This window comes from Panthera leo, chromosome A1 (assembly GCF_018350215.1).
Source record: "Panthera leo isolate Ple1 chromosome A1, P.leo_Ple1_pat1.1, whole genome shotgun sequence".
In the NCBI taxonomy this organism is placed as follows: domain Eukaryota; kingdom Metazoa; phylum Chordata; class Mammalia; order Carnivora; family Felidae; genus Panthera; species Panthera leo.
The window spans coordinates 70,632,355-70,647,530 of NC_056679.1; the positions used below are offsets into that span (position 1 = coordinate 70,632,355).

General features: G+C 39.5%; 1 protein-coding gene across 9 annotated transcripts in view; it reads left to right on the forward strand.

Moving 5' to 3' along the window:
* The window catches only part of CLYBL (citramalyl-CoA lyase), a 260,370-nt gene that overhangs the window by 227,498 nt on the left and 17,696 nt on the right, over positions 1–15,176 (forward strand). The window contains exon 8 of one of the 9 annotated variants that reach the window (XM_042929779.1): positions 8,744–8,805. The exons of 7 other annotated variants lie outside the window; for them this stretch is intronic. In XM_042929779.1, coding sequence (XP_042785713.1) covers positions 8,744–8,805 — 62 coding nt within the window. Of the gene's footprint in view, positions 1–2,767; positions 2,931–8,743; positions 8,806–15,176 lie in introns of those variants that run through there. One more of the 9 variants, XM_042929797.1, reaches the window with a different exon arrangement.

The window sequence follows — 15,176 nt, forward strand, 5'->3', positions numbered from 1 at the left end:
ATTTCAGGATAGTGTTCTTTGATTTCAAATCAGGAGTGGCTATTGGAAAAACACTGCAGTTTATAGAAAAATATTTCGAAGCTGACATTGTGTTTTATGTTCATTTCTATATCTTGACTCCAAAACCCAGGTGCTCCATGAATACACATAAGTATTTACCTAAGAGAAGAGCCATGTACTTTTCCATTCATACATACCAATAACTCCATCCACTCCCCTCTCCTGCCTGTGCCTATGCACACATTCACTAAATGTTTTACACCTCTCTGTGTGTACCTTCTGCCAGCTAAGAATATGCATGTGATAAATACTTCCTACTGAAATAATAAACTGAGGCAAGATATGGGTCATCAAAATGGCAGACCAAGCAGAGTTCCAGTTCTGGGTCAACACTGCCTCTGTTAGTCTACCCTGGTTTTCACATTGGATCACATCAAAGGATGCCTCTTGGTATTGTAAGCAGCTAGGAGTATGGGAGAGGTTACCCTAAATTTCGGTAGCCAACAAACAAAATTCAAACTAGAAACATACTCTTTTGCTGGCATTTCAGTTCTTGAATGAAAGCAAAAACACTTTTCCATCATATCTTAAAAGTATTGTTCCCAAACAAAATTGTCCCAAAGTGTCCTTGCCTTTTGATGATGGCAACTTAAATGTTAAATTCTGAACTGGCTTTTTTTTTTTTTTTTTTAATAAGAAATGCTCTCTTGTTGGAGTATAAGCTTCCACAACAGTGTGACAGGACAGCTTTTCTGAACACAGAACCACAGAAATTAGAGCAGAAGGGAGACTTACTATTAGGTCATTTCCTCTCTGCCCCATTGCTGTTTGTTTCCTACAGCAAATTCTCCTGGTGCTTTGTCCAGCAAGGTTTAAATGATTCAAGTAATGGGGCTTCCAGTGGGGACATATGGTTATTTTATCCTGTTCGCATGTTTCTTTCACTTTGCCTATAAATTGGCTGGTCACAAAAATTGGGTCTGCAGGTAGGTGACTCTGGGTCTTGAAGGGTCTTGGGGTTTAAATAATGTGCGTTCTGTTTGTAAAGATTTAGTATAAATAGGTTGCTCAATTGTATAAAGTATTGCTTCCAACAAACATCTAATCTGTTTTATTTCAAATGTGAATCACTGATGAAAACATCTACCCTCAGATATTTTGTCCAAAGCACAGGTGACTCTCTCAACTACAGGAAACTGATAGTTTGTGTCCTAGTGAGACAGTTACAAATTTCCAAAAGACCTTTTTTTCCCCACTCGGATGAAAATTTCATTCAAGTAATGTTTTTAAGTAGAAATGACCCAAGAAACCAAAATTATATATTTTTGCCTTGCTCTACTTCTGCTTAAATTGTATTTAAAGTATATTCTGCCCTGAGACCAAAGCCATAGCTGAAGTTCACAGGTAATGCTGGTTCATTTGTGTTTTCTATAGTAATAATAATTATTCTTACTCCATAACTATAATAATTATTATCAAAAATAAAAGTTCTGCCTTTTCTTCTGTCCCTTCCAAATAACAAAATTTGTGGGAATACTTAGATCACAAGTAGGTAACTTACTGGAGTTCAGTTTGGTGTCACAGAATTTTTTGTTGTTTTATTTTAATTAGAAGATGTCCCCTTAGTCTAATGTCAGGTAAAAAATACTTTACATTAAAAAAATAATAATCTGCTCATATAATCTGTCACCATTCAGCATAATGGTACCATTTGGGATAATGATACTAGTGACTGCTTTGTTTCAGGAAACTATAGATATTTATAGGCTAAAGAATTTTGCCTTGGCACAACAGTCCCCACGAATAGGAATTAGGCTATAGATTGACATTACAAGCTCACCTTTCTTGTAAAAATCTGTTGGAAAAGCTTAAAACATTTCACATACTCTATGCTCCTATTTTAATTCCCATAAGCTAAAATATGTCTAACTTGCAGACATGAGTCGTGAGATATATGTCCACAATATTAATCAAACTTGAGTCTTTCTCCAATCCTTCCAGAAAAATATATTTTGAGATATAACCTTCATGTCATTAATTATTTTAGCTTCAAATTATTGGTAGAAACTTTAGCCAGGATAAATCACTTTCCATGTGATTTACTTTAAATTTATAAAGGATTTTCTTAAAGGCTGATTTTGTTTCTGTTATTTTTTCCATATTAGTGGCAATTCCACTATTTGAAAATTCTCTATTCAGAACTGAATTTAGAATTGCTTATTAAAAATATGATTTTGACAGTTTTTTATCAACTAAAAATTGTGCATAGTATGAATATTGGATAACTGAAATGAAAACATCTCAAGCAAATATTTAGTTTATGTCATGATATGTAACTTACATGTTAAGTACATATAAATATTTATGCAATATGTATACATTCATGTATTATGATATAGCATATTTTTTCATGTCTCTATTATAAACCCAGTGCTAAATGTTTTCTCTTTTCATATTCATTTCTTCTTGGGCAAAAAATGACAACTAAAGGAAATGATTAATAGGTAATTCTAGATATCTTAATATAAGAATTTACCATTCGTTTATAAATGGAGACTAACAGAAAAAATGTGAAAGAATAGCAAAGTATATTACATGTGATAGATTTTAAAGATACACTTTGCTAGAATATTCCTGTTTCTGCAGTATCCTACCACAAATACGGCTATGCATCATTTTCAGTTTTACTCAGATCATTATTATAGGTGCTTCATTTGGTTTTGGAAGGAATTTCGTCTAACTTTTTCGTTATTTTCATTTGTTACAGCTTCACAAGCTGGCTAAAAACCAAGGAAGAGGAAATGTTCCCCTTTAAAATCTAGGTTCAGTTAACAATTATAAAAGGTCAAAAACAAGGTCACTACTTGACATAATAACTGTAAACATCATCGAAACATTCTACTTTCACTTGCGAGAAAACAATAATGTAAATTAATAAGTTTACATTAATAAGCAAACCCTCTGCTGGAATATAAATTGGGAATTTATATCTTATTAAAGAAAGATTTTTTTTCCTCATGTGAGTCTTTTCATCTAGAGAATTACAAAGAATAATACCCACCCCCCTCCACATACTGAAAGCAAATTATTTTCATAGGTATCTGATTGCAGCTTATACACCTTTCATTTGTGTTTCCAAATGCAGGGCTTTACAAAAGAAATACTGTTTGGGCCAGATGGCCTTCTAGAAGACTCCCTGAGAGAACTCAGAAGTCTCTCTAGCCAAAAATATTGTTTCCGCTTATTCAAGTGCCAGAAATCCCACTGCCACTCTTTCACGCAGATCAAATAAACCATCTAAAGATTTGGTTGTTGTCTTTGTCAGCTGAAAGGGTTGATTCCACTAATAGACAACAGTGTACCCTCCCACACCCATGCGTCCCACCACCCACAGCCTTTCCCCCTTTATTTGTAAGCAGGAATACGAAAATCAGAACCGAGTGATGTCTGGTGAAAATGAAAGATGAAGGAACATAACCTTACTTTTGAGATGCATAGTTATTACATTTCTCCCTTTATTTCCTTGTTCATTTAATATTTTTACAATTATATGCCATAGATTTGACTTTAAAAAGTCAAATTCTTTAAAAAGCTGATAGTCTGCCAATGAGGACTTCAAGGCTGATATATGATTCACAACAAATTGCAGATCTAAACATGTATATCAAGGCAATACAGTTCTAGTGCTGATAGAGCCTATTTCACAGTTTTAGTGGCAAATGGTTTAGTACTAGATAAGAGATCGTATATGTAGGTTAAATCTGATTTTTAAAGTTGTTTGCTTCGACCTTAATTTATAGCATGTTCTTAGGGATATTTTAATCAAAATTTTTCTATTCTGATTTATAGTCTCAAGAAATTTTTTTTGCTCAATTTCAATTAAAAATATAATTCTTTTAGTTGGATAAAATCTCAGAAATCTTCTAGTTAAATTCTTTCAGTTTACAACTTAATACACTAAGACTCAACAAGGGTTTAGAAGCTACCCAAGGTCACTCACAGCCAAGGTGGTGATAGAGCCCCAACCAGAATTCAGGGCAAACTTTATAAATAAAGATATGAACATAGTTGGCATCAGTGAGGTTTCACTTGGGTCCTGGTGACCCTAGGCTAATGACCAAAACCAGACAGAACCTTAAAAGTATTCAGTCACAAACAAAATGTGAATTTGGTTAGTTCACATTGGTATCTTTTTCTTAGTCCTACGCTTTTTTTTTTTTTTTTTTTTTTTGCCTGAGCAGAAACTGATGAGGAGGGAAAGAGCAAGAGTATCCGTGTGCCTTCCCAGCACTCCCTGCCATCATTCCCCACATGGTGCCCTCCTTCCCAATTCTGTCCTGCCCCAGAAAGACTTCTGCTCTGATCACCACACACCCCGTTCTGTTCTATTAGTCATCTTTCATTCTATCTCCCAGTGTAGATTGGAAACTCTCCGAGCTACACTGGGAGCCTTTGGCAAAGAGGCCGTATCTCGCCCTGAGCCTCGTTTCATCTCGCTCGAAGGACAGGTTCCCAATGTCCTGTTCTTACACCTGTGGTTGCACAAACACACCATGGCTTTCAGCGTCTTTAATAGCAAGATCCAAATACGGGCCATGAAAGGATGGTTTTACTCCTTGGACATCTCTCTTTTTTTCCTCGTAGAGTATTTCTCTTTTTGTGTGTGTGGGTCCGTATGTGTGTGATTCTATGTATGGCTTTCCTGTTCCTTCCTCGTTTTTCCTTTCCACGAATTCTTGCTTTTTTCTTCTTTTTCTTTATCTGTTTTTGATTCTCTCCCTTTTTTTCCTCTTTTTCTTTCTGTCTCTTTACCACATCATCTCCATACCCCACGACCATCTGTTGCCTTCTCTCCTTTACCTGATTATAGTAAAGAAGTTCAGAGCATTCTTTGAATTTTTTGTTGTACTTATTAAGGAATTTTATAAATCTTTTTATATTAAAAGCAGGGGAATTTTTATTTTATTAAATCAAGAGTTTCTACAATTTTTTTTTCCACTTTAGGTTAGTGGACCTGAATGAAAAGAAAGTAGGGAACTTTCTCACCACCACCCTAGGGAGTAAGGAATTCTATTTGCTGAATCACATACCTCCCCACAGCATTTTGGACAGAAATAGGTATACAATATACATTTAGTAAATACTATTTAGCAAACTAGTTTCCAAGTTTCTGACAGTGCTAGAAAGAAATTATTCACTGTACTTTTAACAGTTTATATCATACTGACCTTTTGTTCACTTCTAGAATAATTGGAAGAAAATCTTTTCACCAGTTATTTCATCATTGTTCTTCAGTGATATTTTAATCTTTGAAGTTTAAAGTGACTTTGAGTTAATGTTAGTTCATGTAGATGTGTTTTCCAAAGAAAGAATGAGCCCACAGGTTATAAAATAGAAGTGTAATATTACTGCTCTTAGCTACAAGCTGCCTTAAAATGACTTCCACCCTCTGCTTTTCTCATAGGCAATACCAGCTTAAATATGGCATAAAATATTCTAAATTAAATAAAAATGTTTACATGTTTAACTCAGTGTTAAAAATAAAATTATTTTCAAGTAAGATTTCTGTTTAAAAAAAATCTGAGAGGAAGATGATGGCTGCAGAGCTCTTCATAATTAACTAAAAATCAACCCATTATTCACTTAACAATGGGTGAATTTTATGGTATGCAAATTATACCTTGATAAAGCTATAAAAAAAATCCAGAAAATTAAGGATGACCTCAAATGTGCTAGCAAATGTGGAAACTCCTTTAGATTGCAATATGCTTATAAATCCAACTGTTTCATTTCAGTAGGTAGCTTTCCACGCGGCATACCTGGCCAGGTTTTTCTAAATTTCCTTGTCAAAAGATAATTTAAAATAAAGACATGTCTGTCCCTATCTGATCATCCTGCCTGAATATTTTTAAAGATACATCTTGCAGCCTACATTTTGTGGGCTCTGAGAAGAATTTTCAAAACGAAGGCACCTTTGGTCTCCCCTTTCCGTTTGTGTAGTAAAGATGGCTCCAATCCACTGAGACCCTCCATCTGGGCAAGTAGACAACTCGGGACCCGTCACATATTAAGATAATTGACCCAAACATTCACCTCTGCTCTCCTCCCTCCTGTCCAGTCACCTCTGTCTTCCCTGCCAAATTCATCTCGCAAGCCTTCCACTGTCTCTTCTTTTCTCCTCCAGCCTCCTACAACTGTTGGTAAAGTCCCCAGATAACCTTACTGGAGTATAACACAAGTGTTTCCATTTTCCATGCAGGGCTAAAGCTAAGTGATTTCATGCTTCCTTTTTAAAAAGCAAAATGTTAATGATGTCTATTCATTTTACATTCACTCAGTTTCCACATTCCGGGGAGTTTCCTCCTTTTTATATAAATGCATTGGGCCATTTGCCTTTGCCAGTATTCTTCCTTCTTCTGCTCTCTGTTGCTGGAAACCCTGTCCTGTTTTACCTCCTCCTCCAGTGTAAGTGATGCTCCCAATATCAGGTCACCTGCATTTCATTAGTATCTCCTCAGCTGATATTCTAAGCTTTTAAGTTCTTTTAAATGTACTTGTTTTCAAATACTGATGAGGTGTCAAATTATGTCACACCCCTGAGTCTAGTTTCTTAAAGCGACAGTTCAGTCTCTGATTTATGTTTGGAGGGGGTGGGAAGCTTTAGGGATGAGTTGGCCTCTGCTCATTGCACCTTCCAGAATGTTGATGTCCCTCAGAACCCTCAAAGCTACTCTGAAGACGTAAAATCCTGTTATGATTCAAATACTGTACACTTCACTGAACCTTTCTGTGATAAATGGAATTAAATCATCTCCAGCCAACAATAGCAGTGGCAGGAGTAGCAGGGATTGTGGTGGTGGCAATAGCAATCAGAGGTGACAGCATTGGCTGTGGTAGTGGCAGCAGTCTCAGAGAGGACACAGTCACAGCAGCAGTGACAGGAATGGTAGTGGTGGCAGCAGTGGCAGCTCCCATGTACTGAGAGCCTGTTGCATGACAGGCCATTGTATACATTATTTTATTCTCAACACAATTTTCTAAGGGACGTATTATCATCCCCATTTTACAGGTGAAGAAACTGAGGCTTAGAAAAGTAACAGTGTGTGCTGCAGATCACACACAGCTAGGAAAAGGCAAAGCTTGAGTTCAAGGTGTAGCTGATCCAAAAGCCCATATTCCTAACCTCTGCACCAAGGTGCCTTAAACAAGAGAAGCAAGACCCTTTCTCTGTATGTATCTCTGTGCACTTTTTGTTTCAGCTACAGAATACCACCTCAGAACACCCATCCTGGAGACTTGTCTATTTCTGTTTGGTGGAAAGTCACAGAGGGGCTGCCTGGACAGGTGATCCTTGGTGTCCTCTTGGGCCACTACTGACCTGGCCGGTGGAAGTGCCCTGGGGAGCATCAGGGGCGCTGCCTTCCAGACCCCACTGATGGTTCTGTGCTCAGAGTTTGTACAAGTCGGAGAACTACAAGAGTTTGTACAAGTCGGGAAAAGATGGAGGAAAGGAGGCAGCTTCTCCAGACTTTTCACCTTTCAGAAATCGGAAAATAAATCTGATAGGCTGTCCAGCAGGCAGGATCCCCGACACCCCATGCCCCTTCTAAGGCCGTGTCTGAGACAGGGGCTGAGATGCCTTCCCAAGCAGTTGTCGCTGCATTCACCAGTTGGCTCAAAACTAACCCCTCTTCAGATATTCCAACTATTACATTCTTAGGAATCATTTAAAGGGCTTCCCTATCAAAGGCCATGGAATATCATCTGTCAGAATCTCAGCACTGGTAGTAACGACCCATCAGCCCAATGTGAATTGTCGACCGTGTTGAATGAATTCAGCTGAACTCTTAGAAATTCATGTAGACCTACGTTAACATCTAAAATTCTCTGGCTATTGCAGGAATTGGCTATTGAATTTTAATTCAAAATATTATTAAAATATCTACCAAATTATCACTACAATTTAGGTGTTAAAATAAGAAAAACATGTTCTCTATTTTCCAAGTCTTCAGAAATATTCTTTTACTACCTTAATGGCAACTTTAAAAGACGTGTTTCTATAAAGCAAAGGGTTACTGTTACTAAGAAGCACCTACAAGAATCAAATGTCATCCCCTTTAATCTTTCTTACAAATGCTTTAGGTTTTTTGAGAACTTAAAATATCATTCACATATTTATTATTGAATTTTCTCTCACTGAAAATATTCTTCAGTATTTCTGATGTCATAATAATTATAGTAAAAACTGTCAAGTGGAAACTCAGGATGGAAGCATGTTATATTTCAGTTGTTCCTGAATTCAGTTATTAAAGTTACATTTTCAGGGCACCTGGGTGGCTCAGTTGGTTAAGCGTCTGTCTCTTGATTTCACCTCAGGTTTTGGTCTCATGGTTCTTGCATTGGAGCCCCGAGTTGGGTTCTGCACAGATAGCACAGAGACTGCTTGAGATTCTGCCTCTCCCTCTCTCTCTGCCCCTCCCCTGCTCGTGTGTGCTCTCTCTCAAAATAAATAAACATTAAAAACTTTTTTTAGCTTTTAATTACATTTTCACATATTTGCTTATTTGCACCTTACCTATATACCATTTTTTCAGCCTCATCCTGAGTAATAATATCTCTGAAATAAGCTTAGATATGATAGTTATTTTTTTTATAAATCACATCAAAATAAAAAAATATATAATATATAAAACAAATATATATTAATTTTTTATATTTAAATATTTTTCTTTAATCATCTCAGGTACTGCTGTTACCAGTCATACCTTGGGGTACACCACTTAGAAGAGTTTGGGATTTCAGGTGGTAAGCCTTAGGTTCTAGTCCTATCCTTCCCATAAGTTTCTTTGAAAAGGTTAACTAAATCTGAACTGGCTTTTGCATCTGTAAAACAGAAAGTACCATGCCCTCCCTCCTGCAAGTGAGAAAATGTCTTTGAAATGTTTTGTAAAATCATAAAGTACTATTTGATGAAAATCTCTCTTCTTTTTTTTTTTTGTAATGGGTCTTCCTGATAAGATTGCATGCCTCCAATTTTTAGTTTGGAAATGAATATTATAGGCTTTCTAAGGACTATGGTTAACTAGAGTATAGGCTACAGTTGCTGAAGGAATCTTCATATTTCCTCCTCAAGGGAGAATGAACATCCTTCCCCTAACTCCAGCACCCTCCTCTGGTGCCCAGGTCAATCCATCTACCATGGTCCCACTCAGAAACAAAGCTGGACCAGGCCAGCTCTTAGCTTTCCCATTGTTGGATTCCCAGATCACGCTTAGAGGGAAAATGCCCAGAAAAAAGGAAAGGAACAGGTTGTTCAGCCTTTTCCCCTCAGAGTCCAAGAAGGAGCAAGTGTTGGGTCTACCAGGGCATGCGGCAAGAACAGAGGGATTCCAGTGGGTTCCAGTCCAGCTTCATCAAGCAGAGGCTGTCTTGTGCCTTGTCGTATGGAAAGTCAAGCAGCTAATGAGTAACAGAACCAGCAGTCACCCCTATTAATTTGGCTGGATTAGGCTTCCTTTTCCTAATGCTAGAGAATCCCATTCAGCCATAGACAGATGCAGTATCTCATACTGTGGTCCTCCATTTTGCTTGACTTGTTGAATCACTGGTGACCAGAAGCGTGCAAGGCTCTTGCAGAGCAGAGAAAGCCAACCCCACTGGTTTGTCTCTACTTGCTATTCCCAGTCTCTTCCCGCCCCCCACCCCCACCCCCACCTTGGTCCTTTGGCATACCTGACCTTCTAAACCTGACTTTTTTTTTTTTAGAGTGAGACAGGAAGTGCGTGTGCACAAACAGGACAGGGGCAGGGGGGGTGGGGGGGAGAGAGAGAGAGAGACAGAGACAGAGACAGAGAGACAGAATCCCAAGCAGGCTCCATGCTGAGCATGGTCCCACTCGGGGCTCAATCCCACAACCCTGGGATCATGACTTGAGCCGAAATCAAGAGTTGGACACTCAATTGACTGAACCACCCGAGCACCCCAAAACCTCACTTTAAATGTACCTATTCCTTGAAGTCCTTCTCTGGCAAGACCACTTCCATTTTGATGGCTCCGTTTCTCTGTAGCCCCTCAGTCTTTAAGTGCTACAAATGTGACAGACTTACTTGCACTTTAACTGTTAAGACATATGCATGAGTTAACCTGACCCCAACCCAAGATCACATTTGTTGAGGTAAGTCACTGTGTCCTTCTGGAGTCTCAGCAAGTGTTAGCCAATTTACCAGTGGTATTACCAGACCAGGAGAAGGTCATGTGGCATAGAAAGATGCTTGCAGATGAAGGAGAAGAAGTGGGTAAGATAGATAGCATCTTCCCCTATCACCCTCCCCTCAGTCATCCAACTTGAGCCCCACCAAAGAGCCAAGCTCCACTCGAAACCATGTTTTGAGTACTGGGTTCTGGGGATTCAAAGATGTATGAGACATGGCCCCTTCCCTCAAGAGTCTCACAGCTTACTGAGAAAGATAGCAGTGTAAACAGATCATTACAATAGAGTGTGACAAGGGTTGTAATGAGAAGCTGTATTCTCTGTAGAGAAAGGAAGGTGAGGGGTGCCTGGCTGGCTCAGTCAGTAGAGCATGTGACTCTTTTTGTTTTTTTTCTTTAAGTGAGCTCTATATCCAATATGGGGCTTGAGCTCATGACCCCAAGATCAAGAATTGCATGCTCTACTGACTGAGCCAGCCAGGTGCCTGGAGCCTTGAGTTTTGAACTCAGGTTGGTGGGTTTGAGCCCCAAGTTGGGTGTAGAGTTTATTTTAAAAAAAGGAAGGAGACATCAGTCCTACCAGGGAAGTCTGGAAATGCTTCATAGACATGACATCTGACATTTTGAAAGATGAAGAGTGTACAGGACAGACAAGGAGAGGTGCTTCAGAGCAGAGAACAGAGCATATGGGAAAGGTACAGAAGAGTGTGAGTGTGTGGGTGGATAGGTGAGTAGACTGGCAGGAGACAAGGCTGAAAGCAGAGGTAGGGTCTAGTCTCCTCATGGGGAGCCCTGGTCAGGAGATTGCACTTGATTTTGTAAGTCCAAAGGGAACCACAGCCAGGTTTAAGCAAATGGATGATCCTGTCCAGTATTTTAGAAAGATAACATGATCCCAATTAGGAAGGTGCTCCTTCCCAGTAAGTATCCCAGCAGTCTCTCAGTAAGACCTCCCCATGGGGCTGTGGGTGCCTGGCAACCAAACTAAGATCCTTAAAGGAATGTCATAACTGAGTCATGAGGAAACCAAGGCCATAATAGGGCCTGTCCAAGGACTCTCCAGGGTGATAGGTTGAAAAACTGGAAAGAAAGAAGAATGAAACAGTGTCCATCAGAATACCTCAGTGGAGCATCACCCTCTGCCTTCTTGAGGAGTAGGGAGGAGCAGCTGACTTTGTGAGGGAGGAAGAGCTAATCACAGGCCATGCTGGGCCTCCCAAGATTTAAGCAAATAGAGGGCACAACCAAGATCTTGAAGAAAAATTTCATAATGGTCAAGGCTGACAAAAGTTTTAGGAATTCACTGGAAACTGCCAAGGTAAGTGTTTCACTGGCATTAGACTTAGAGTCATGCAGGAAGAACGTCCCCCTGAAAAAGAAGGACTGTGACAGCTGTACTCAAATGTTCTCACTTGTGCCAGTGGAGCACCACCATCACTGGAATGTCAGAGGGAGCTCCCTGGATGCTCAAAGATGTGATTTGGAAATAAAGTGAGTAGGAAAAGAATTAGATCAATTTGTATTTCTAGTAAATTACCCTAGAGAAAATTCAATACCCTAGAGAAAACATTCTCGAGTGTTAAGTGCCAGAAATCAAAATGTCGGGGCGCCTGGGTGGCTCAGTCGCTTGGGCATCCGACTTCGGCTCAGGTCATGATCTCGCAGTTCGTGAGTTCAAGCCCCGCGTCAGGCTCTGTGCTGACAGCTCAGAGCTTGGAGCCTGTTTCAGATTCTGTGTCTACCTCTCTCTCTGACCTTCCCCCATTCATGCTCTGTCTCTCTCTGTCTCAAAAATGAATAAACGTTAAAAAAAAATTTTTTTTAATTAAAAAAAAAATCAAAATGTCTGAATGTTTCCTATAAATGTGATCACTGTTGTCATCACACCACCATCATCATCAACACTTTTGCTTTCAAATTGTAAGTCAGATTCTCCCCCATGAAGAACTTCCAGGTCTGGTAAAGTTCATGTTATCTCAGTGCCTGCCTTATCAACAGGGAATGACTGAGTTGTTAGAAAAACTATAGCCCAGGGTGCCTGGGTATAGCAGTCAATTAGTTCAGCATCTGACTCTTGATCTCAGCTCAGGTCCTGATCTAATGGGTTCATGAGTTAGAGCCCCGCACCGGTCTATGTGCTAACAGTGCAGACCCTGCTTGGGATTCCGTCTCTCCAACCCTCTCCCCCTCCCCCACTCGTGCGTGCGCGCGCCCTCTCTCTCTCTCTCTCTCTTAAAATAAATAAGTAAACTTAAAAACAACTATAGCTAGCCCAATGGTTATTGTTTTCTGTGCTATGCAGATAACATGCATGCTACGGTAATACTGTCCTTCACTTCCAGGAGCCTGAAACCCTAAACGTGTATAGTAAAATGTGCCAAAGTGACTGACCAGTGATTTATTACAACAAATAATAGGTAATCGTTGACTAAAAGCCCACTGCATACAGCGCTCCATGGCAACTCTAACAGGAAATGCATGACGTGTGCTAGGTATACAATATCGTATCCGTGTGAATAGTGCAAACTGGCAAACATGATCCTGAATGGATAAGAAGGGCAGTCACTTCAGACCCAGAGATCTCTCTGTGCTCTTCACAGTGGCCTTTTCTCTAATTCTTGTTGCATTTTATGGCACCTGCTTCTTCTCTTTCCTGTCTCCCCCAGCACACTTCTCCTTGAGGGCACGGATCAGATCGTATCCATATCAAAGTGGGCCTGTTTCTTTTTTTATAACAATTTTTTTTTTAAGTTTATTTATTTTTGAGAGAGAATCCCAAGCAGGCTCCACACTATCAACACAGAGTCTGACTTGGGGCTCAAACCCACAACTGTGAATCATGACCTGAGCCAAAATCAAGAGTGGACACTTAACTGACTGAGCCACCCAGGTGTCTCAGCCTTCTTTTATGTGTGTGTGTGTGTGTGTGTGTGTGTGTGTGTGTGTCACACACACTTTTTTTTTAAATGTTTATTTTTGAGAGAGAGAGAAAACACAAGTGGGGGAAAGGCAGAGGGAGACAGAACCCAAAGCAGCCTCCAAGCTCTGAGCTGTTAGCGCAGAGCCCAACGGGGGGCTTGAACCCATGAACTGTGAGATCACGACCTGAGTGGAAGTTGGATGCTTAACTGACTGTGCCACCCAGGTGACCCAGCCTGTTTTTAAGCAGGGGAACTAAAACACCGAACTTCTCTAACTTGAATGTGCTTCAGAACCATGAGAGGATTCCTGGCCAATCCTTCACCCACCAGCCTTCTGCATCAAACCATATAGGATCAGACCCTATATGCATTTTAACAAGCCACGTCCCCTACCATCCCTGTCAATGATTCTGATCCAGTTGGTCAGGAGAACACTTTTCAATCGATAAGCTTAAGGTATAATCCTAGAGCACAGGCTTTGGACCAGCTACAGCTAGCTGTTATCCTAGTCCTATACTCACTGGCCACCAGGCAGGCATCTATAAGTTTTTTAAGTTCCTTGTGCCCGAGTTCCCTCAGTTATAAAATGAGGATACATATGAAACTTAATAGAAATGAAATAGAACAGTGGCTGCTGGGGATGGGAGTAAGTTGTCAATGGGGACAGAGTTTCAGTTCTGCCGGATGGAAAATTTCTGGAGATCTGTTGCACAACAATGCAAATATACTTAACATTACTAAAGCGTATGTTTAAAAATGGTTAAGATGACAAATTTTATGTGTTTTTACCACAATTAAAAAGAGAAAGAAATTTTTAATGGGGTTGCATAATAGTATTGACTTCACACTGTTATGAGCGGTACCTGAATAAAGCATGTCAAGTCTCTGACATAGTCTCTGATCTAGCAACTGCTCAAAAAATTACAGCTATTATTATTGTTGTAGTCGGTAAGGTAGTTCAGGTGGTTAACTATGAATAAGTTACTATTAAAGGCATTTTAAACCTAATGAGAGTCTGAATCTTCAAGCTGATGGAGGTTCTGTATATTTTTTGAAATAGTGTGCTAATTTCTCAGGAAAGCACCAGGCTGGGAAATGGAAATTTATCTATAATCACTCATTAAGGACTGTTTCAAACCCTCCCCACAGACCCAAGCAACTTTTGGCAAACTGCATTTTTCCAAATCCTGACCAACAGACCATTCACATTTCACATGTAGAGCCTTATGTTTTAAAAAAGCCGACCATATTATAGGTCAATATGTGAAAGCAGGACGGTATTCATTTTGGTAAACTGATTCTTAACACTAAAGTCCTCAATTTGCAGAGATAAAGAAAACAAAGCACAAAAATGTTGAACTTTGTTTTTCAGCTTAAGCTTAATGAAGTCAAGCAAAATCTGCCACTGTAAAAGAAAGGCTCTCCATGAAATACTTTGCGTCTTTGATGTGCATGTGGAACCCAAACAGATTTGGGAAACATGGCATAAGCCCAAGGCCGTCATTTTGATTCTGTGTGCATTGTTTTGATTTCATGTGCATCTATTCTAATTTCATCTCTCCAGCCTATTATTTAAACCTTAGCAGGACTGATGTGCTGTTTTACAGGGGCATAATCCACTTGGTGGTCGGATAACCAGGAGGCCTTCGGTCTTCATCACTTACTCCAATGAGAAAACTAGACTATTGCCTTGTAAAACAGCATGAGTCCCACACCCTGATTTCACATGCTATTCTAACCCATGGAACATCCCTGGAACTTCTAATTGAATTCATAAAATTCATCATGGTCACAGAGATGACCAAAATTAGCTCTAGGCTGAATGAAATTAGGCAAAAGTCAGTCTGGAGATATAAATAGTAAAAACGAGAGGGTTAGAAAATGACTTCAGATACAGGATTTTAGGCCAACACAGGTGTTCATAGGAATCAGATTCTAAGGCTGAGAAGGTTAGGTACCACTGGTTAAACCTCTAATCCCATTGGCTTTTAAATCTCTCTTGATTGAAAACTAAATTCCAAAGTCATTGCTAAGGATCCCCTGCCA